Source organism: Amblyomma maculatum, chromosome 2 (assembly GCF_055883805.1).
Source record: "Amblyomma maculatum isolate TAMU_Amacu chromosome 2, ASM5588380v1, whole genome shotgun sequence".
In the NCBI taxonomy this organism is placed as follows: Eukaryota; Metazoa; Arthropoda; class Arachnida; order Ixodida; family Ixodidae; genus Amblyomma; species Amblyomma maculatum.
In genome coordinates, this window is record NC_139345.1 from 36057990 (window position 1) to 36080762 (window position 22773).

The window sequence follows — 22773 nt, forward strand, 5'->3', positions numbered from 1 at the left end:
ATACACCCGCCTGATGCATGATCGTGATTTTGTGGGGTTGTGAGTTTCAAACGGGAAGTGACACGGTGCATATACTTGGTTGCTGTGGCAACTACTACCAGGTGTAAGTTGCTGTGATGTAGGTTTTTACAGAAACGGCTAATGACGTCATACGCATTATGATCATCTCATCAAGAGGGGTTAGCCAACGAAAGCGACGGTACAACGCAAATCCGGTGCTCGGCATGGGTGATCCTAGTAGCGTAGCAGTGTAGTGTACGGTTATCCTATACCTAGTAGTAGTAGCGCCAGCTACTGAAGTGCACTGAAAAACGAAGTTCACGCATTTTATAGTTAACATCACTGAAATTTGGGAAATCGGTACATCTCAAATCCGTGGCACTGAGCGTTAGGTCTATTTAATGCATTTAGGCAAAAAGAAGGCTATAAGGGCGCGTCCATATTTATATGGACGAAACTCAGAGTGGCTGCAGCAGGCGCCCTTATCTGCTCATATCGACCGGTAAAGACGTTCTCTGAAGGCAGCCCCTTTCCCTCTGTCTACAGGCGCACAGCGGCGCTGAATTTTGTAAGGCCCGTTCATTGAGTCACGCTTATATAAGGCCCCTATTTGTAAATGAAGACCGCGAAAGACCATACCGCACCGCGCGCAGTTCTAGCTCATGAAGGGAGACGAACCTTTCTTTTTCCCAGTTGTTTTTGTTTTGCAAACGGTTGAAGGTGAAAAGAGCCAGGGCAGAGAGATACTTACGGACACATTTTACAGCAAGCCTGCGGGGAACATGATACGCACCTTGGACTTTCCTCCCTCGACGCTGACCGACTGGGAGCGGCTCCGAAAGAGGTCCATCACCTTGGAGACGGCTCCGGTGCGGCTCTCGGAGCCCGACCGCGGGCGCCGGTAGGGCCCCTCAGGTTCCACAGGACTCAGCGGCGACAGCGGAGACAAGGGCGCCGAGGCACCGCCAGAGGCCGCTCCGTTGGGCGGCGTGAGCGCGCTGCGCGAGCCCGGGAACCAGCTGTGGCCCCGCAGCGCCGACATGAGGTTGTTGGGCTTGCGGCCTCCTGAGGACGACGAAGAGCCCTTGGAGTCGGACTTGGAGCGAGGCCGGAAGGCATCGAACAGCACTGCCTTGCGGGACGGCGACACGCCTGCGGCGGGAAGCCCAGCGGAGGGAGTAGAGGGCAGGAGGGGCCCCCCCGGACCCACGCAACCCGGCAGCACAGCTGTGGGTCTTGCCCGGACGCGGACTACGCCGAGGCCGTGACTGCCGTCGCCACCGCTACGGTCTTCGCTGGTCTCATATGACCGCATACACGACGTTCGCATTTGGTAGTAATAAGAAAGCTGTGCCAAATAATGGCCCGATACACTGTGTTTTCTCTACGAGCAATGAACTGCACCGGTTTGTGGCCATTTTGGGCCCCCTGTCGAAATGCATATCTGCGTACTGCTCTGAGCAGCCATAATGAAGTGCTTCCTTAGACTGATATATCGAATAATCAACATGGTGAACAATCTACGATAACCGGCCGACTGACTGATATCCAGGTATAGGCTTTTATGATGTTGTATTCTTTGCCAGGTTACAAAATAACTAAGACCGAAATTAGAACAAATGTGTGCAACCGCCAAATTTCACCGGTACAAAAAATAACCATCACCTAACCTACAACGCAATTGCCAATTCGCGCTTTTTGGTCCACGATGCAGCGACTCTTGGGGGCAAACGTAATGCTGCGATCCTACTTGCGAGGTTTGGTGACGAGCAACAGCGGCAGGTCTACAATGGCGGACGTGACGCACGACTATGGTGGCTAGCACGACCGCGCCTTCTCACGCGGCAGTATTCCGTGAGCACACTGTTCTGCTGCGTCGTACCGACAGCTCGCCTCAGATATGAACGAATTTGACTTCCTGGAGGCACTGTACACACAAGCGTCCACACTGGCAGCAGCAGTCACGACCGAGGCGCGAACGCGGCACGGAGCTTTGCCCAGACCGTCATGCATACAGGCATGCAGGCATGCGTAGTGTCCACTGCAGGACTCCGGGGCAAGACGAGGTGGCGGTGCCAAATGGTGCGGAGATGCAGGCCGCGTCTCCTCTCTTTCCTTCTTCTTCCCTTTCAACTCCTCATAGGGACGCTGCTACAGCGACAGCATTCGCAGTATGTTTACCAAAACGGATTCTCGCTTTGACATTCTCATCACGAAATCTGAAGCGATTCGGGGACACTATTCCCTCCTAATGTTTGTTTATTTTATTTGAAATGTGGAATTTCTACTGACTACAAGCACAGGTCCACGTTCTACGTTGACCCACCGCGATTGTGCGTTGGAAGCGAAATTTGCAACCACGTGCTTGAAGAGAACATGCTAAGTAGGATTTAACGCGACACCAGTCTAACGGCAGGCTCTTCATCTTCAAAACTGCGCGAATAAAACAAAGATAGAGCAGAAACATATCACACACAAAGTGTAAGGTCCTTGTTTTATCCGAGCAGTTTTGACGATTAACGAATTTCACCAACTAGTCCGCCAGAAAACACTTCCAACGACAGGCGTCCTACGTAGAATGGAACGAGTCTGCGGACTTCCCGCACGACTACGAGGGGGCGCCAGTGAAGAAAATGATCGACATGCACGAAGCAGTCGGGCACGCTCTACTCACTAGGGACAAGCGAAAGCGTCTGCAGCGGCGGATTAGTTCGCCATGGGTAGGTTAGGTGCACGAAGAACTGCGAAGCCAAGCCTCTGCTCGCAATGTAAATACTAACATTAGACCAAGTTGTACGACTCATACGCGGGACGTCAAGCACTCACTTTCGATAAATCGCACTCAACAGAATGATCGTCGGCAGATCGATAAACGCGAAAACAATTGCGGAAACCACAAGAACCAAGCAAAAAAGGACAGACAAACGTCCGGCCGTCTTAGGTTTCCATGTTTGCTGAGCTTCCCCTCCCGATCGAGTGTCCTCAGAACGCCCCCCGGTAAAAGGTGGCCACTTGACCCGCGATATTTCTGAAGAGCTACAGGCTGCGTGTGACGATAGATAGGCAATGCGTGCCTGTGTAGAGAGAAACACGTGGCGATATGACGCACTACGGCTGCATAAAAAGCCGAACGAGGGGGCCCCCACGTCTTTCGTGTTTAGTGAATGATCTTCTGGAACTCCAGACTGATCCCTGACGTAGGCGCAAAAGAAAAGCTCGAAGTGGTACCGCGTAAACTTCTGACCTGGCTTTCGGATTGGCACTCATGTAGGCAGCAGCATCTGTTATAAAAATGATACAATGACTCGATGACTCGCTTACCTATCAAGTTAAGCTCGGAGCATGGATCGGTAACCGATTATCGAACGCTTGATCTGATCAGCGACAAGGCAAGCTGGAGGTTGTCTGCCCAGCCAGCCGATATCGAAATTCTATTGACATTATCGATGTTGATTTGTTTTGTGCCGTTTTGACGTCCCAAAGCGAGCTAGGCTATGAGAGACGCCGCAGTGGAGGGCTCGACCCCCTGTGCTTCTTTAACGCGCACTGACATCGCGCATCATACGGGCGCCTTGCTTTTAATCGCCCCCTTTGAAAAGCAGCCACCGATTTAGATCCCGCATCCTTGGCCATAGTAGTCGACTGCACCATCGAGGCGGGGCAGTATCTTTTAGTCTGCACAGAGGGCCACTTGTCGTAGTGGCACGCCCATTACGAAAGCCGAGAATAAATGAGTTGCACATTCGTCCCGTACTCGAGAATATTCTTTGCAGGTCCCGCGTAGTTCTATGGATGGGACGTCTAAGGATTATTGATGCTGCTTGATCAATGTTATCGCAGGCTTCCAGTCATGATTTGCATTACATTATTTTGGTTTCACTTGTAAGTTTTAATCGCCCAAAGCGACAGTTCACCAGGAACGGAAGCTCAGCGGACAAGCTTAAGAACGGGCCGGGAAAAACCACTCTTCTCGAAACGCAGTGTGCTAAGAGGGCTTAAAAAGTCGACCTCCTTTTTGACATCGGTCAGTGGGTTTATTTGAGAAGTAAATCGGTACGTTATGCCGGTACCCCAGAGATCACGTGTGCTAGTTCTATACAGCGCCACTTACTACCGTACAATACTCTACACTTAACCATAATTTCACGACGTCATTTTAATGAACTAAACCTCAAAGTGCACTCGAATTGAGGTAGATAAGTGCCACCTTATCCATGGCCCTGCAGCAAGATTTCTACCGCAGCAACCCGCGTGTTATCTTCGCCGCGTGCACTGTCCTGCCACCCTCATGCGTAAACGCAATTCCTCTCACAAACAACACAACCCACCGATGCCAAGGCTTCATGCAATCATCATCTGCATGCACCCACAACGTCACGGAGGCTGCGTTCCAGGCCAGTGCTCCCCTCAGAAGACGCTGCACGCTTCTGTCCACGGTGCCTCACGACGAGCGCGGACGCGAAGGTTAAGGGAGCTTCGGAGGCTGAAGCCCACGAGGCCTAACTGCTTACCCTCAGAAAGAGCCCTTCTGACGGGATTCAGTCCTAAGTTTCATGATCCAAAAGCATTCTTCACAGGAAACGTTCAGACCGAAAGTGAAGGGCCATCGTTAACTCGCACTGACAAGAGGCAATAGACACTTTAACGGGCACCGAGAACACATGGGGGAGCACTCGCCTTGGTTTCAACAGCCCGTGAATGAAGAACTTAAAAACCAGGGAAGAGGCTTACCCCCGAGGACATCGTCGCCGGACTGGCGCCGCGCTCTCGACGAGAGTTGAAGCGCGGGCAGCCGGTGGGCACCACCGGACAGCGAGCGGCGCCGCTCTGAGGGCAACGTGGCTGAGCCGCCGACCGCGGAACCGCCCAGTGGGCCAGACGGGAAGCCACCACGCATGTCCCCCGCCGAGTCCACGGACTCGTCCATGGGGCCCCAGTCGGCCGTGGTCACGATGCGAGGAACCACCAGCTGACCTTTCTCCTCGCCCTGAAAGAGGCACAGAGATGAGGACATACTATAAGATTTCACATTTGATCCTCGAATGCACCAAACGCATATCGCTAAATGTCTCTCCTATAATACTGCTACGCAAGTGCGCTGCACCGTCCCACGGTGCTGGTCCCCACAAAGCTTGGCAGGAGAAGGGACAATAACAATCTAACACAGCGGACAGGCCGAAAGCATTACCTAGTGGACTACCTTCCGCCATACAGCTAAAAAGATATGCGTGAGGCACATAACGCTCAAAAAAAAAAAAATATTCTTCAGGTTAGCGCTGGCAAAGCGCATGCATCTGCCGAGACCTGCCGAGACCTGCCCAAGAGCTGCCGGTTGGCGCCAGCAATAAATAACGTTCACAAGAAAATCTACTTCCGGACCAATATCCTCCGCTACCCAGACAGCTTGTACTCCATGCGGATGTAGCGTGCATGTGTCCAAAACGTTCGGGGCTATTCTGAGAAAGTGTTCACCTGGCGGCGCGGCAACAATATTCGTGCTTCCGAAGACCACAGCTAGCTTTCGCCAAAGTCTCACAATATATTCGAAAGGCACCTCACGATCTCCCCGAGCCGCTTCTGGGTCTGTTAGTCAGACGTACTGATAATGTTGACGCACCGAGGTTGCACAAAACGAGACTGTTTTGTGACAACTTATGCCTTCGGAAAGCCGACGATGCCACTGGGCCCGTATTCCGAGTTTGCGTCGTCATCGAAGTGTCGCTATCTCACGTGACCTCCAGTCATCTGATTGGTCGAAGCGCCAGAACCGGGTGTTGCCACTAAGAAACCGGAAGAGGTGTCAACATCATGTTCCGGCGTTTCCACCAATCAGATGACTCGAGGTCACGTGAGATAGCGACACTTCGATAACGACGCAAACTCGCAATACGGGCCCTGATCTGGAGCCTCGAGTCCTCCTGCATTTATATAGAACGAAGGGTTTTCCCCAACCTGCACAAAATAGTCCTACCAGGTGTGTCTGAAGAGCGCCCGCTCAACCACTCACGTGAGTCGATTTTGGACCTCTAGAGATTTAAGGAGCGTAAAAGCAGTTAAAGATGGCCGCGACAGAAACGAAGATCCGGTTTGGTTTATGCGGTTTAACGTCCCAAAGCGACTCAGGCTATGACAGACGCCGTAGTGGAGGGCTCCGGAAATTTCTAACACCAGGTGTTCTTTAAGTTCTTTAATGTACATTGACATGGCACAGCACACGGGCGCAGAAACGAAGATTTTTAGCAAATTAAAAAGAAAGAAATGTCCCCTGAAATTAAGACATGTTGAAGTACATGGCCAAAAAATAAATGCTGTCCAAAAAATGGGAGGGATTCTTTGATTTTTCTATACACCAACACAATTTCTATTGAATTATCGCAGCAGTCTGAGAGACAGACAAATGGCGACGAGACCAAGCGCCAACTGCACACACAGCGCACACACAGAAGGAGAACCAACGACATATCATAGTTATTATAACGTGCCTGCAGTAATAAATTCCGAACGAATCGGACGCAAATGCTCCGTAAACAGACTCCACTTGCAAACTGCTCGTTGTGCACGACGTATACGGTGACTGCCAACACCGCAAGAAGAGCGTTTTACTTCCTCCACACACTGCGTGTTCTTTTTTTTCCCGCATACGTGCCTTCCGCGTATTCCGAAGTCGCGCTTGAACGGACATCGTCAACGGTTTACGTAATCTCGAAGAGGCTTGCCACAGCACAAAACTTGCTGCACGCTGGCTCCTTAAGATCACGTACATGCTGCTGCTACCAAATGATCGTGTGATTGGGGAAAAGAAAAAGACAGATGACGTCTGAAGTGACATATGCGCGTCTTGATTTCAGCCCCGAACCGCAATGGCCGCCCATCACGCATTGCTCATAGCGAAGGAAGGTAAACTGGCTGCCGCGGGCGCCAGAAGCGGCACGCGGCAGCAGTCGTCGATCCGTAAACTCGGAGAAGTCGCAGTACCACCGTCCAATGCGAGACTCAGCAAGAACTGCAGAAGTATTTTCATGTCGCCATATATAAAGCTGAATAATTTTGACAGCGGCATGCGTACTACGTGCGCCGGTTTTAGTTCTGCACACACAATCGATCTTCGACGGGCACACTCGCACTAAGGACATAGGCCTACTATACTAATCTTGTACAACGAAACTCATTTCTAGAAAAGAATATCTAGCAAGCAATTACACGCATGAGAAAAGGGGAAATACGTTGTTCAATCACTAGCATAGGCAGTCACAGATTGTATGGTTTTATTCCCAAAGTACCAAAGCGACTCAGGCTATGAGGGATATCGTAATGGAGAGCTCAACTCCGATAACCTGTGCATCGATCTCGGGCGCCTTCATTTTCGCCTCCATCGACGAGCGGCTGGCGTGGATCAAACCCGCATCCTTAGGATCAGCATAATATACCAGTTGCTGGTTAAGTTTGTATTTCATACTTACATCCACACAGCGACGGCGAATACCGGCAAGTGAACAGACACCGCCACCACAGCGCTATGTGGTGTATCCTGCCTTGTCCGTGTTCGCTGTTGCGCTGTGTAAATGTAAGCTTGGGATCAGCAGTCCAGCGCTCCAACCACTGAGCCACCGCGGCACGGAGAGACGGTTTCCGGTCGCGCGTGCTCATCAGCACACAGTCGTAATTTACCATCTGACTAACTAACCAACCGATAAAATTATTAAGTTCCACTTTAACCGAGCTGTACAAGCATGCCCTGCATGGCCTAGGAGTAGCGCGTCTGTCCGGGGGACCAAATATCCCGGTAGGTTCAATTGCCATCTCAAAAGTTCCGCCCCAATGGCAGATCCTGCTAACGGCTTCACGGCCGGCTTCAGGCAGACAGACAGACATCATGAATAGGTGAACGGGGACTCTAATAATATCGCCCTAAAATGATCAATATCCCTGCACGCCCCATTAATGCATCACCCCAGGCGGAAATACCGGCGGCCGCGGTGTCTGAAAACGATTCTGACAAAAATAATGACAGATCACAAAGTAGGAGAAAAAGTGCGGTTAAATAAAAGTTCAAAGATATTCGAATATAGAGTTTGAATTTACGCCTCAAATTAATTTTCCACTTCGCGTTTTGAACTTGCTGCACATTCGGTTTCATCGACGGTTCTGGCTGGTTCCCAAATAAGTTCTGGTGGAGAAAGGAATCCGAGTGCACGCTACTCAGGTCAACGTTCCACAGTCGAACGAAAGCTGGGTTCAACCCAGCCTCCACGTAGTTCCCCTTCCTCGTCCCCCACCCTCCCGTCCTTTTTTTGCGCCCTTTGCCATTTGACTAACGCGTGGTTAACTCTCTTCTTACGCATGAAATCTGCACGTTAGGTTCTCTCGGTAGTGATAATATCATGCCCTTTATATTGCGTACTTCATGTGTGATATATGTCCTGAAGTTCCTGCACGAATGGCCGTTTCCCTTTTCTGAGCAAGGCAAATTGGTGGCGAATAAAAATGAGTACTCTCCTCTACTAAAAGGCTCCATTTGACCTCGGAGCGATGCCACAGAAAAAGTCGGAAGGGTACTTTCGAACGCCGAAGGGTGGAGCAGCTTTGTTTTTGGCAACAATTACCATATGAGCTGGGCCACTTCGTCATGGTTGCAGAACCCCTATGGCTCACTCGATGGCTAAACGCGGCTATGAGACTGCGAAAACTGGATTACGCAACACCTCGCGACTTGAAACGCGGCACACACACCTCTGGGTAGAAAACAGGGAAGGCGTTACACAATCCGCTCTCCCCGCCTTCTCCCTGTGAATGAATTTTATTTGCTTGTCATTTTATGCGCTTCCTCCTGCTCGAAATTTCCGTCAAAGCTAGCCAGGAAAAATATCGCACAGTAGCAAGAAGTCATCAACTGCACTTGGCAACTGCCAGATGTGTAAAACCCAGATAATGCTAAGGCGTATTAAATGAACGTTGCAGACAAACTGCATGCATACATTACCGCATTTCGAAGACAAAGAGGCTAGCTGCACTGAATACGGACCTCGTCTTACAGGTACGAGAAGGCTCAAGAAGGAGCAGAAGTGTCGCCATCCCCGGCCGGTTTTGCGACTAAAACTGTGTGCATCAACGTGCTTCCTCTTGTATTTAACGCAGTTTTCACAAAATGGGGATGGGGATCACGGAGAGCAGACGTTGCAGGAAAATTGTTTAACGCAGTTTTCTTGCGTATTTTGCAGCGAAAAAAAAAAAAAAAAAAAACCCACGGCCAGAAAAAAACCGCCGAATTTAACGGTGGCTTTCAGCCGGTATTAATTTCAATGCCAAGTGATTACTTATCCCGTTACGCGAAAAGCCGGCAGCGTCGTTCATCGTAGTGCTCGAGAAGCGATCATGAAAAAAAATCGACGACACTTTAGCGACTGAAGTGATGAAAGGCGAAAGCCTAACTGATTCATTCTGCTACGCGAATGTTGCGCATTGTTACATTTGGGTCGCGAGTGCCGGGGTTGCGTACCGCTGCGGCGCGCGGCCTCTCGGTAGCGTTGGCCTGGCGGCTCCGTGGACGGCGGACGGCATCAAAGGTGCCAGCAAAGACGAGGCGTCTTTTAACGAAACAACCTTTACTGCAACATCATGAAGAAACGGGCAGTGAAGCTGACCCGGAGAGATTACAGACACTCTCACACAGCTGGTGTCTAACGTCGTAACAACGGCGCGTCAAAGTAGTCTCTCTCTCAGCGGAGTCGGCCGCTGCTTTTTATAGTTTTTCCAGTTCACGGGGAAAGGGTAAACCCTTACATGAAAGGGAGAGCCAAACATGTTGGTTCACGACGAATGACTCAATCGCAGGTGTTCCGACCTCATCTCCTCCACCTCCTGCAGACAGGAGAGGGCGACGCACTTTCCCTCGATCTCCAGGCTTGGCCAGCTTGTGCACACACACGCACGCACACACATTTGGCGCGTGGCAGGAACACGCTGAGACTTGTCGGCGGGAGGAAGCGTTGCGCGGCCGATGAACGGCGTCGAAATGGCCGATCCGCTCGCGGTTCTGCCTGTTGCTATGCGGTGGCCGCGTCAGCTGTCCCACTTGTCGGTGGAGAAACGTAACAGACTGCCCCGCCGGGGAAGGGAGATCCCGAAGGGCAGGGGACTGCATCCGCTGTCCGGAGGGATCGGGATGTTGCTGCTAGCCGGGGTCGTCCCACTCAGCTTCTCTTGAGCTCAAACAGCCTGAAGAAGTCCTTGGCAAGTTCGGTTTCCAAGGCACTCTGCAACTTGTCTTCAGGAGAGATTTCTGACAACCCACAACGTCACAACCACGCTAAACACTCAACCGCTCAGCCAGCAAGCACGGCACAAACTTCATTAAGTTCCGCCAGACTGTTTCCCTCTTATGCCCCCATCTATATTAAAGGGCAGCTTAGCAGCACTTGGAACGCGTCCACAAATTTGAAAATCGTGCTTTCAAAAACACCATTCTCAAACAAAAATAATACAATGCAATCTAGCTATTAAAAATCCTATGTCAGGAAGAAAAACACCAACTAGTGAATAAAGGCTTCTTCTCACGTTATAGGCTTCGACTTAAGCCATCGGCATTACCATTGAGATCACCCTTTTCACTAAAACTTCGGTTGTCCGTTTCACGGAGCAACCTTACCTTCCTGTTTCTGTGCGAAGAAACGCATGAGCATGAGTCGCTCATTTTTCTAAACAATCTATCCCTCTCCTTACGTGTGGCGCACCAATCACGCATTTTCTTTGCACGGGCGCATTTGTGCCTTTGGGATAGTCGCTTTCTCTTTCGCGATAGCTTCAACTTTCTCGCTTCTTTCTCGCGCCTGCCTTTCCGTTTTTTTCTACGGCAGCACTGAAACACATGCTTTGTGGTTTCTTTTCGCAATCTTTGGAGTTTGCTCTCCTTACGATGGCAGCATTCTTTCTCGCGCCTGCCTTTCCGCGTTTTTCGGTGGCAGCACTTGAATACTCTAGTTCCACTTTCTTTCGGCGCGAGCTCTGGCAAGCTAGCGGTAACCGGAGCTAGTAGGACACCGGTGTCGTCTGAGTGGTCAAAGTGCGGCGCCGCGTCTGCATCGCGGCCAGCAGCGCATGACTCACCTTCAGACAAGTCCGAACAACAACTGCTCACGCCAGCCCTCAAGCTAGGCATTTCCTCTGGCGGCGCCGCGGCTGCATCGCATGACTCACTTTCAGTCAAATCCGAACAACCGCTTATGCCAGCCCTCAAGCTAGGCATTTCCACTGGCTCGCCACTCACGTTACACGGGTCCTCCGATGAGCCGCATCGCTCAGCGTTAACCGGCGCACGATCAAGCTCCGTCGACAGCTGGGGCGCTTCGGATTGCGTGAGGGTCATGGGTGCCACGTCCGCGTTCGCACTGGGGTTGCTTTCGCGAATACAACCTAGCGTGGTATTGGGGCACGAACGATTCTGACTTTGCTCTGGTCGTTCACTGTCGCCTTCGCAAGTCTCGCTCTCTACAGCGGACGCGCACTCCTCGTCGGTCTGCCCTGGATGATCACAACTCGCGGGCTGCGCAGTTTCCCTGATCGGCACTTCGTTTTTCTGCGTGCCCTGCTCTACGATGAAGCTGATTTCGGAAACCGAAATTCTGTCATTTCCTAGCTGGTTTCCTTCTCCGCCACGCTCTACACAAGCTTCTGCACTGAGAGGCGGTTCAGCTATTACCAGTTCCCCACTCTCATGTGATGGAACTGTATCTCCTACAGCTACTTGGGTCGGCATGCAGTTCACCTCGCTTAACGGCGTCACTTCGGACTTCTCGCCGATTAAGCCTGTGCTAACCGTCCCAGCTAGTGGCTCGACCAAGGTAACACGATGCTCTTCTGTTACAGCCTCGGTCGGCTCGCTACTGCGGTCACATTGCTCGGCCGCTTCCCCAAGCTGTTTCTCACAGTCCGATGCAAGTTCGATTTGCTCCGGAACTTCCGCACTGTCTAGCCATTCGCTTACAGCGGCTTTCAACTGATAGGCCAAATCAAAGTATGCCTCGTTACAATGTTTCTCGCTCTCATATCTCTTCCGAAGATCCTGAGGCGTTATCTGATATCGTATCAGCAATGACTCTTTTAGTTCATCGTAATTTTTCAAGCGGTCGCCAACCAATCGCTTGATTTCTTCCGACGCTTCAGCGGAGAGAAGAGCTACCAACACCTGCGCCCAACTATCTCGCTCGAAACGTTTACTTCTGCAGACATTCTCGAAGTCTGCCAAATACTCGGCCACATCCTCGGCAATGAGGAACGGTGGCGGACCATCTCGCGGTATTGAACCGTTACACTGAATGGCATTGCAAGCTTTAATCCTTTCCACGCTCATTCTATGTGCTGATATCTCCAGCTGCATCAGTTTCCTTACGCGGGCGTCCTCTTTCTCGAAACGTTCCCTACGTTCGCGCATCTCTTTCTCGTGACGTTCTCTACGTTCACGCATCTCTTTCTCGTGACGTTCTCTACGTTCACGTTCCTCTTTCTCTTGACGTTCCTCTTTACGTTCGTCAATGATCTCAAGGCATTCCAAAAGCTCGTCATCTTCAGCTTCCAACGCAAGAATAGCCTTTAACACTTCTGGTTTTCTGAGTTTGTCTGACAAATCCAGACCCAACTCCTCCGCAAGCTCCAGCAATTTCGGTTTGCGCAACGACTTCAAATCCAAACCCATGGCTGTTCCGAGTGCTGCCTTCTCTACTGCCCACTATTGCCTTGCTGCAATTAACCCAGCAACAACGACAACACAATTACCAGCTCTGTTCTCTACTTAACAAAAGCCTGGCAAAACTCAGTAGAAGAAAGTCCCGCACTCACCAAACCTCGCAGCCAAGAATCCAACGCAGTCGTTCCGCTGCAGGCAACCAGTCATCACACAGGGCTCGTTGCACTGCTCCCGCCTTTCCGCTGAGCTGCTTTGATTCACGGGTCACGCCTGTGACATCTCCGCTCTTCCCACCAGATGTTGCACCTCGGTCAGGCCTGTCTCGTTTCACCGACCACGGTCACTGCTTGGTCGTCCTCGTCTCTCCGCTTTCCGCTGTTCACCAGTTGTTGGACGACGGTATCGCCTGGCTCGTCCCTCCAACCACGGTTACGGCTTGGTCGTCCCACCGATGCCTACCAGTTGTTACATTTCGGTCGCGAGCTCCGGGGCAGCGTACCGCTGCGGCGCGCGGCCTCTCGGTAGCGTTGGCCTGGCGGCTCCGTGGACGGCGGACGGCATCAAAGGTGCCAGCAAAGACGAGGCGTCTTTTAACGAAACAACCTTTACTGCAACATCATGAAGAAACGGGCAGTGAAGCTGACCCGGAGAGATTACAGACACTCTCACACAGCTGGTGTCTAACGTCGTAACAACGGCGCGTCAAAGTAGTCTCTCTCTCAGCGGAGTCGGCCGCTGCTTTTTATAGTTTTTCCAGTTCACGGGGAAAGGGTAAACCCTTACATGAAAGGGAGAGCCAAACATGTTGGTTCACGACGAATGACTCAATCGCAGGTGTTCCGACCTCATCTCCTCCACCTCCTGCAGACAGGAGAGGGCGACGCACTTTCCCTCGATCTCCAGGCTTGGCCAGCTTGTGCACACACACGCACGCACACACATTTGGCGCGTGGCAGGAACACGCTGAGACTTGTCGGCGGGAGGAAGCGTTGCGCGGCCGATGAACGGCGTCGAAATGGCCGATCCGCTCGCGGTTCTGCCTGTTGCTATGCGGTGGCCGCGTCAGCTGTCCCACTTGTCGGTGGAGAAACGTAACAGCATGTAGTGACGAATGCTGCTACGAGTAAAGCGAGCGACTACTCTCACATTCTGCGAGTGCATTTATTCAGTGAATCCTGCTTGGCAGTGATGAAATCACGCTCCTTGTATCTTCGCAGTTGTTCTACGTTTACTGTTGTGTGGCTGATTTTACCGATTGCGCGGCATTAATTAGCAATTAATTAATCAATCATGCAACTGGCACTAATTAGTAATTACTAAGCAATTGGTCATAATTGACGAGTGGTGATTAATAATTAATTAGCAATCAGTTATTTATTATGAGTCATCACTTAGTAATTAGTAATCAGTAACTAGCTAGTCATTTATAGGTAATTTATCATTGATTGGCATACGGCCATATAAGGCACGCATTTGCGCATACTGTGGTGGTGCACCGTGATTGGTCGAGACCTTTATGACGTCATCCAGTCTCGGCCAATCAGAGCCGCCGCAAAAGCGTGACACTTTTGCTGACAACGATGAGGCAATAAAGGCTTTCGTCTTAAAAGTGCAAGCTACGGCAAGGAAATTAGGGTGACGTCATCCAGCGGCCGTATGGCGCACACAGTAACCCAGCCTCCACAATGCATCTAGATCCAATCCGCGACCGAGGCTACCGGCACTTAAAACAATCCAGGACATGTCGTTCCTCTATATCCACTTGGCGCTGTTCTCCGTACAGCGTTCCGAGTGGCGTCATATGATTTCTCGTTACATGCAGCATCTATCTGCTATTCAAGCCGGAGCTTAGTTTGAAGGATTCGAACCGACCACCTCTAGTTGTCATGTGCATTCAAACCGAGCTTTCGGCGATTACTGTGCCCAGAAGCCGTGTGCAACGTGGCAGGAATGAGCAAACTAATACAATACCAGAAGAAAGAACTTTAATACATGTCGAAAATATCACTCGCAAAGATTTTACCCACGGAACTTTAATGATTTCGCATTCAAACACACAAGCTGTCTACAGTGTCTGCCAAACCTTCGGAGTATGAAAAGGTTTGTTTATATGTTTTATAGGTTTTACCATATATCAAAGCGGCTAGGGCTAAGAAGGATGTTGTAGTGCAAAGTTCTGGTAATTTTGACCACCTGGGGCGCTTTATCCCGCACTGACGTCGCACTATACACGGGCGCTGTGCTTTTCGCTTCGGTCGAAAAGAAGTACCCGCGGCCGGGACTGAACCTGCGCTCGTTGCGTTCACCAGCACAGCACCCTAACCAGCGAGCCACCGTGGCGGGGTCAGTATGAAAGGAGAACAAAAGTCACCCAAAGCAATGTGTGCGTAAGTGGGTGGTAGTAAAGGTGAGTAATGATGTGTGAGAGCGCATTGTTCGTTTACCTTCAGGCAGACTGTGTTGGGCATAATCTTTTTCGTTTCTTTTCCTTTTTTCGCGGGGAAGCTAGGGGGCGGGGGGTGGCACCTGCGGCGGAGGAGCAGCATTGTCTACAGTGAAGAAGTTAAGAAGTGAATAAGTTACCACTTTTATTCTGTGCAATTTCATCTAAACCTTGCTCCGCTACTGACGCCGACAGACCTTCTCGACGGCGTTCCAGCTAGTTTGGTTTGGTTTAGTTTTTGGCGTTTAACGTCCCAAAGCGACTTAGGTTATGAGAGACACCGTAGTGGAGTACTCCGGAAATTTAGGCCGCCGGGGTTTCTTTAACGTACACAGCGCCCGAGCGCATTGCTTTTCGCCTCCACCAAAAAGCGGCCACAGCAGTCGAGCACACTAACCATTGCACCACCAGGGAGGGTCGGCGATCCAGCTGGTGGCTCTTGAGAAAATGGGAACAGTTACTACCTCTCATTTTTCCACAAGAAATTAATTCAGGAGTCTTTTATGGGGCCTGTTGTTTGAACATATTGTCTTTTATGGGGCCTGTTGTTTGAACATATTGTCTTTTATGGGGCCTGTTGTTTGAACATATTGTCTTTTATGGGGCCTGTTATTTGAACATATTGTCTTTTATGGGGCCTGTTATTTGAACATATTGTCTTTTATGGGGCCTGTTATTTGAACACATTATGCGAACATTCAGCATGCGGACAACATTGGCGCGGAGGCAATTATGATCGTATACTGCGATGAACAACACACCGAACAACCCTGGAACTGCGGCGGGACTAAAGCTCAGCCGAGCTAAACCATCCTCGTGCAACAATGTATCACAGTGAAATGATACGCTCGTACGGACTCGCATGGATTCCGAGTTCACAGCCACAGCTATTCCTTTCACTCATCCCCTTCTCTTTCGAAACAGAAGCCCTCTCAAAACAGCGAAAGGAACGGTTTTAAAACACCAAGAACAGCAAACCGAAACAGAGTCCGTGGCCAAGGACGATGCTATGCGTGTCGTAGCGATTACGTCACAAATATCACCAGAATAACACTCGCACGCGTATTTAATGGTTGGAGTAGCGACTGAAAACGATTCATCCTTTAATTAAATTGCTGAGACTACCAAAGAAGCCTCGAAATATTTTTAGTGAAGCGAAACGATATATTAACGTGCAGAGACTTTTTTGGGACGTTGAAAACGCACCGCTGTCCGTAGATATCACCTGATATAATATTGCAGCACGCGAGCATGAAGCTGTTTGATCTGCAATGTTGTTTCCTTCTATGCTTAGTATTATATCATAATTTATCAACTAGTTCAGCTATTCATAATATTCCAATTATTTCAACTGGGAAAACGAAATCGCCAAACATTAAAATCATTTTGCGCCCCCATGAAGTATCCCGCAGCCGCCAAAAAAGCCGAAAGTAATCAGAAAAGAAATTTACAACATAAATTTCATCAGAATAACCCTGAAAAATCGATGGAACTGCCCCAAGTGCAATCAAACACCAACGCCCGCGCTAAATTCCTCTTGTGAGAAAAAGTTTCGATTTTGGCGTATCACTGCTAATAACTGTTTTTAGGACAACACCTGTGTCAGACTACATTCTGTTTTCAAGTGCGACCTTCGCGTTCCGTTTGACGTCGCTTAGCCACCATAGAAGCGAGCTACCGGTTACAGCAAAGTTGCAGCAAGAATCGGCGCAACTGCTTGCTCTTTCCCAATTCAAATACGCGAGAGCAACAGGTTGGAGGGAAGTGCGGACGGAGCAAAAATCCCGCGGTTCCGGCGCTCTGCGAGCAGTTTCGCCGATCCCCAGTCAGACGGCGCCACCGCCGCTTTCGGGCTGTGATGCAAACGCCGACGCGTCTGCTCGAAATGCTAGCTCCAGCGCCACACGTTGGAGGCATCCTCAGCTGCTCAGAGCGAATGCCGCTCGTCTCCAGCGCAGAGCGGCGGGATTTGACCATCCCCGCAGACTGATATTTATGTACCGTCTTTGGAAGAAACGGCGTAGCCGCTAACGCGCTACAAGTAACGGCGTTAGCGGTAAAGCATTACTTTTTTCGGTGGCTTTCTAGTACGCCTTACTGTTTCCGAACTGTAACGGGTACGTTAACGTTTTTCAGTAACGTGAGGTGTCGCATTTCTGGTCACTGTTATTCCCAATTGTCCCTCCCCCGCCCACCCCCTTTTTCAGTAAAAAAGAAAAGCGCAGAGCAGAGAGTGATGTTGCAAATAAACAAAATGTACAGGTGCTCTCGGACGCCTCTGTTACAGCTCGTGTGCATGCCAGGAAACATCTTCCCTTCGTGACGCACCCAATTAAAGTATTAAAAAAAAAAACAATACCCATAAAGAACGAAACTAATGCACGAACACGCACTCCGGTTGCTTAACTTCAACAGGAAGTTAATAGAAAGTTTTGTCTGTTTTTGCGGGGTTTAACGTCCCAAAGCGACTCAGGCTATGAGAGACGCCGTAGTGGAGGACTCCGGAAATTTCGACCACCTGGGGTTCTTTAACGTGCACTGACATCGCACAGCACATGGGCGCCTTGCTTTTCGCCTCCACCGAAAAGCGGCCGCCGAGGCCGGGATTCGATCCCGCGTCCTTGGGAACAATAGTCGAGCGCCGCGCCAACCCGACGGGGTGAAGTTATTAGAAAGGTGTCGCTGTTTATCAACTTTGTCTTTCAAAATCAGTTTTGCTTCTTGCTATCTCAAACTGCGGCTACATTTCTAGTTATCGACTTCCTGAGCGAGCGATGGTGGCCTAGAACACCTCCACATAAGCACTCGCTTTTTTTTTTTTTGAGGTAATCATACGGTTCAAATAAAAAAGAAAAAAAATTATTGCCGAAAAGATACTTTTCCGGAACTATGTCATGTAAGGATTTCTTTATTGCTACATAATTTGCGCGTCTGTTTTGCTAGTAGAAGCACGCGGAGCATTTCGGAACATCACTTTTTTCAGATGTGCTGTAAATTTGTTGTGGGTTCAGCAATGTTTTCTTAATGTAGTTAGAAGTGATGATGAAGTGTCATTCTGTGTTTAATGTCACACTCAGAAAATGACTTCACCACGTGACACAGAGTTAGAGGCCATCACGTATAATACTGCCGGCAACTTAGGCCACTATATTATTTCTAAGCTCCTGCACATTTGTGCAAAGTGTTCTCGTTGAATCGAGATTTCGGGTAAAATCGATTTTTTTTATTTTTTTATTTTTTTTTTTTGAAAGGGGGGTGGGGGGCTGTAAAATTTTATCGCGAGTTCTTGCAAGGAAGACTCACTGATTAAACTTCATAGCGGATAAGTGGCAAAGTAGCGTACGTTACTTTTTTTTTTTTTCGGTAGCGGTAACGCGTTACCTTTTTTTGTAGCTAACGTACGGCGGTAACGCGTTCCTTTTTTATAGCGTATCGAGTAACGTATTTAGTGTCGTGACGCTGGGGCTAAGTCGACCCGGCCTTCACTTGGTAGCGTGCAGAGACTCCGGGTTCATGAAGGATTGAATCTTCGAAGTTGGTGAAATATATACAAGCAGGTTTAATGGCACTTTGAGAAAACTTATTTACATGATTATTTACAAGAAAAAGAAGGGTATATTAACAAAATGGCAAGCGTAAAGAGTTCATAGCGAGAAGCGTCTGGGATGAGCCGTTGACCCAGGGCTCAGAGCCTTTTTTTCGTGCTCTGCAATGTCCTTAAAACCCCCCATGTCCAGCCCCCCTCTGAAGATGCTGACCAACCAGTTCCAGGGCACGCCCCTCAGATATCGGCATCCAATCGAACACATCACTGCACTGATGGTCTGAGGCACTGACTGGTCCGGCATTAATTCGTTGGGCGTGATCACTTGTTGGCGGGAAAAGCTTGGGAACGGCGAGGAGACGAGGTACATTTCTATTCTTCAGCAAAGAAACGATAGGCTGGTTCCGGCAAGTGGATTTCCTTCTCAGAAACCCAAGCACGTGCGCGCCACATACTGCTCCCAGCATTGTCCCTTTTCGACAATTGCAAATCTTTCCTGCATTCCCGGGAAATCATTTAATGGCCGTATGCGTCATGCTCCTTTCTTGTCCTGCACGTCAGCGGACGTGTCACTCTGTCGTCTCCTTTGGACAGTAGGCATTCCTCACTGGACGATAGGGCTTCTCGACTGGAAGGGTGAACAATTGAACCAAAGCACTTCCGGCTATTTCCCGCAGGGGGACATTTCTTTGTGTTTTTCTAGACGTTCTCTTGACAGGGTCAATTTGGCATTTGCAGGGTGTCCACAAAGCAAAACAGGCTTACACAAAAGGATTCCTGGAAACAGGCTCACTTAGCGCCCTTGTACCAACAGCACATATCCACAGCACTTATCCATGCCCACAGGCGAACAATAGAGCGCGCAAGTGCGGATGATGCACGGTCGTAACATTAGTTACTTTTTTTCGGTAACGCTTACATCAATGGCTAAAATTAACCAGAACTTACGTTAGCCATGAAGTTCCTGATATCAGTAAGAAATGAAGCTGTCTCATTCTTGAAGACATTTTGATGACTAATGAAGGATGCCGTAAGGGCTATGCTAGGCGACATCAGAAATAAACCAAGCATGACTGGTTACTTTTGATAATACAGTACATAAATTTCACAAATAACTTTTTTTTTGTTCCCCAAGGGATGGAAAGCTGGAGAAAAAATACAAAAAATAAAAATGACCTACAGGGCCCAATATTGTTTTGAGAAAATATCTTAAAGAAAACTCCAACTGTGTTGTTGGAAAAGTGCGCCTCATTAAGTATTATGTTTTTGCTTACAAAATAATTGGGCATATAGCCTTTACACCAAGCGTATCAGTCGGTCGGTAAAGCAAAAAGAATAAAGGAAATATCTGAGCAGTTTCGCTCTACAAGACAATGCGGCTACGTGTGCAGAAAAAAATTAAAACCGTTTTCTTTTAATCAGCAGCTGTTTTTTCGCTGCTGCGTGTACTATATACTTACAGAATTTGTTTCGAGACAGTGTGGGATTCGGGCTTGCTGCGGCTGCCCTTTGCGCGGCCGCCGCCCGCTTCCCAGTTGTTCTCCCCGTTCCCTTTCTCCCGCCTGAGGCGGCGGAGAGGGGCTCGAACGACTTGTCACTGTCGTTCGGGCCACAGCTCCGCCCTGGCGTTCCAGTGGTGGTTCTCATTGGCGCCTTTTGGCGGGAACACGGCACCGCTTCGACAGCCGCGCTCGCGCGGCTGTCCGAGCGGAGCTCAGGGGGAGACCCATCCGAGACATCGCAAGGTGCGTACGCAACTGTTCTTGTCTGCCGGCCTTTGTCCGCGCAGACCAGTGTGTACTCGAGTTCGTCTGCTCCGGGTCGTACCTGAGAGCGCAACTCGAGCCTGTCGATGGTGATCCAACGATCCGCGACAGGCGTACCTTGCGGTGGTTGCCCACACTCTCTCAAAGGAACCCTTTGGTCACTGCGAGAGAGATCACAGCACGCCCTTGCGTGCTTGCGGCGCGCACTCCGTGTCACTTCGTGCGCGCAGGGGAGCCTAGCTCCTCGCGCGCTCCCTTGACACGGTGACTGCGTATGTGTGTGTATGTGCGTTTGTAAATATGTGTATGTGTGTGCGTATGTGCGTTTGTAAATATGTGTATGTGTGTGCGTATGTGTGTGTGTGCCGCTGGAGGATGGCGTTTCAATAAACGTCTCCTTTGTGAACTCGGAGGTTTGTGTCCTTGCAGCGAAGTGCTCTCCTCCCGATGGAGGTTGAGTGCGCGCTGCAGTGTTTCAGTGTGCGCGTGGTGACGGCTGATCGGGGCTTCGGCTCGCGCGACGCTCGAACCCGCGGTGGTTCGTGGCCTATGTCCAAGTAGAAACCACAACTGGCGCCCAACGTGAATTGTCCTTGGCTCCATGAGTCGTTGGACAGCACATCGGCCGAGCCGGTCGCCTTGACGATCAAGCTCATGCGTCATGCCTGCCGCCCCCTGCGCGGCACTCGGCAAAGGCACTGAAACACGCTACATGGTTCTTCGGACCACCCTGCGGTGCGACCGTTGACCATATGCCTCCGCTGTTTCAGCTTTACGCCGTTGCGGAAGCAATGTGCGCGACGCCGCCGCTGCCGGCATCTCCGCACAACAGCACCCGTACCCCGCTTGCAGTCATTTCTGTTCGGGGAACGGCGAGGCGTCGACCGGGCTCCCTCTGGAAACCGGACCGAAAGCGCGCTCAGTTGGCTGATGCGGCTCCTTGAACTTGCGAGCCGGCTGGCGCGCCATTCTCTCTTGGTATAGCATTTCGACTTTTCGGTGCAGTATCTACAGGGGAGAACGAACGTGGTAGCTGACGCGCTATCCCGTGCCCCACTCGCCCGCGGCGGCGTCTTTACGGACGGCGGGCGAAGGGGGCGAAACAGCGGACGAGCCGCAGATCGGCACGGAGGGGACGCCCGCAGACGGGTTCCCCATTCCGCTATCCGGGTAAGCAGCGCTTCGCAAAGCAGGCGAGGGTGAAAGCTCTTTGTGAGCACATCTGAGACGCCGATGCCAGCGGAAGTTTTGCTGCGAACCTGCGGGGGGACGAAACCAGGCTCTCCTTTGAGATGACTGGGATCGTTTTCAGCCATGAAGAGCTACGACGGTCCAGCAGAATGACCCGTTTTGTCGCGATGTCAGCGACGGTCTCTGGGAGACGAAGCGCCGTTACGCTGCTTGTATTGCAGCGGGCGCAGCGCCGTTACGCTACTTGTATTGAGCGGGCGCAGGGGGGCACGAGCCAGCGTGTGTCGCGGCGTGCCCCGGGGATTCATATTTGCTGGGCCATGACGGGCTCGCGCTGAAATACATAGCCACGGATGATGAGTCCATGAACCATTTGAAGTGGCTATTCCCCAATGTCTGAGCGGCGCTCTATTGCGTTCTCTCACGACAAACCATTGGCTGGTCATCTGAGTGGCTCCAAGGTTTCAAGAAACCGAGTCAATCGGTGACTGCAGCCGGCATGAAGCGCGACATTTGCCGCTTTTGCCGTTCCTGCCATGTCTGTCAAATGGAGAAGTCAAGGGGTGGCAAGCCACCGGGCATGACGAAACCAACTGACAGTGTGCGTCCGTGGCAGATGGCCACCTGCGATTTCATGGGGCATTTCCCCAGTAACAAGCAGGGGCTCATTGCTGGAGAATCCCCCTATGGGGAAAGCCAGCCGTGCCTACGTTGCAGACCTGGAGGCCTATGCGTAACGGTCTGACGAGCTTGCGCTGGTGCCCATTGTCACCACAGGCAAGTGCCAAGGCACACCCGATGCAGTGGAACGCAGCCGTGCCCCGCACCGGTACAAGGTGAGGCGACGTTCACCTGTGTGATTGATGCCGGACGGCGGGCCTTTTCCGCAACCGAAGGCATACCGCTTCACCGAGCGAGCTTGCTCGTTCAACCCTACCCGGAAGCAAGGTTGGTCTCTACCTTTTCTAGCTCGCTCAGTTCCAGCCTTTGTGTTTTATTTTGTTTTTGTGTCTCTTCACATTTTTTCGCTTTCTTCTGTTTTTGTTATTGCTTCCTATCTTGTAAATATTGTACAGTGAGTGCCTTCTTTTGTACAGCGCGTCTTCTCTCCTCTTTCTTCTTGAAATCGCGAGGGTTGCTCATTAGCAGT

At 50.6% G+C, this 22773-nt stretch overlaps 1 protein-coding gene across 7 annotated transcripts in view; it reads right to left on the reverse strand.

Moving 5' to 3' along the window:
- The window catches only part of SNF4Agamma (SNF4/AMP-activated protein kinase gamma subunit), a 364359-nt gene that overhangs the window by 184879 nt on the left and 156707 nt on the right, over positions 1 to 22773 (reverse strand). For 6 of the 7 annotated variants that reach the window (XM_084593803.1, XM_084593806.1, XM_084593804.1 and 3 more), the window contains exons 2-3: positions 4732 to 4987; positions 794 to 1152 (exon numbers count right to left, since the gene is read on the reverse strand). In XM_084593803.1, coding sequence (XP_084449929.1) covers positions 794 to 1152; positions 4732 to 4987 — 615 coding nt within the window. The remainder of the gene's footprint in view (positions 1 to 793; positions 1153 to 4731; positions 4988 to 22773) is intronic. The other variant, XM_084593805.1, reaches the window with a different exon arrangement.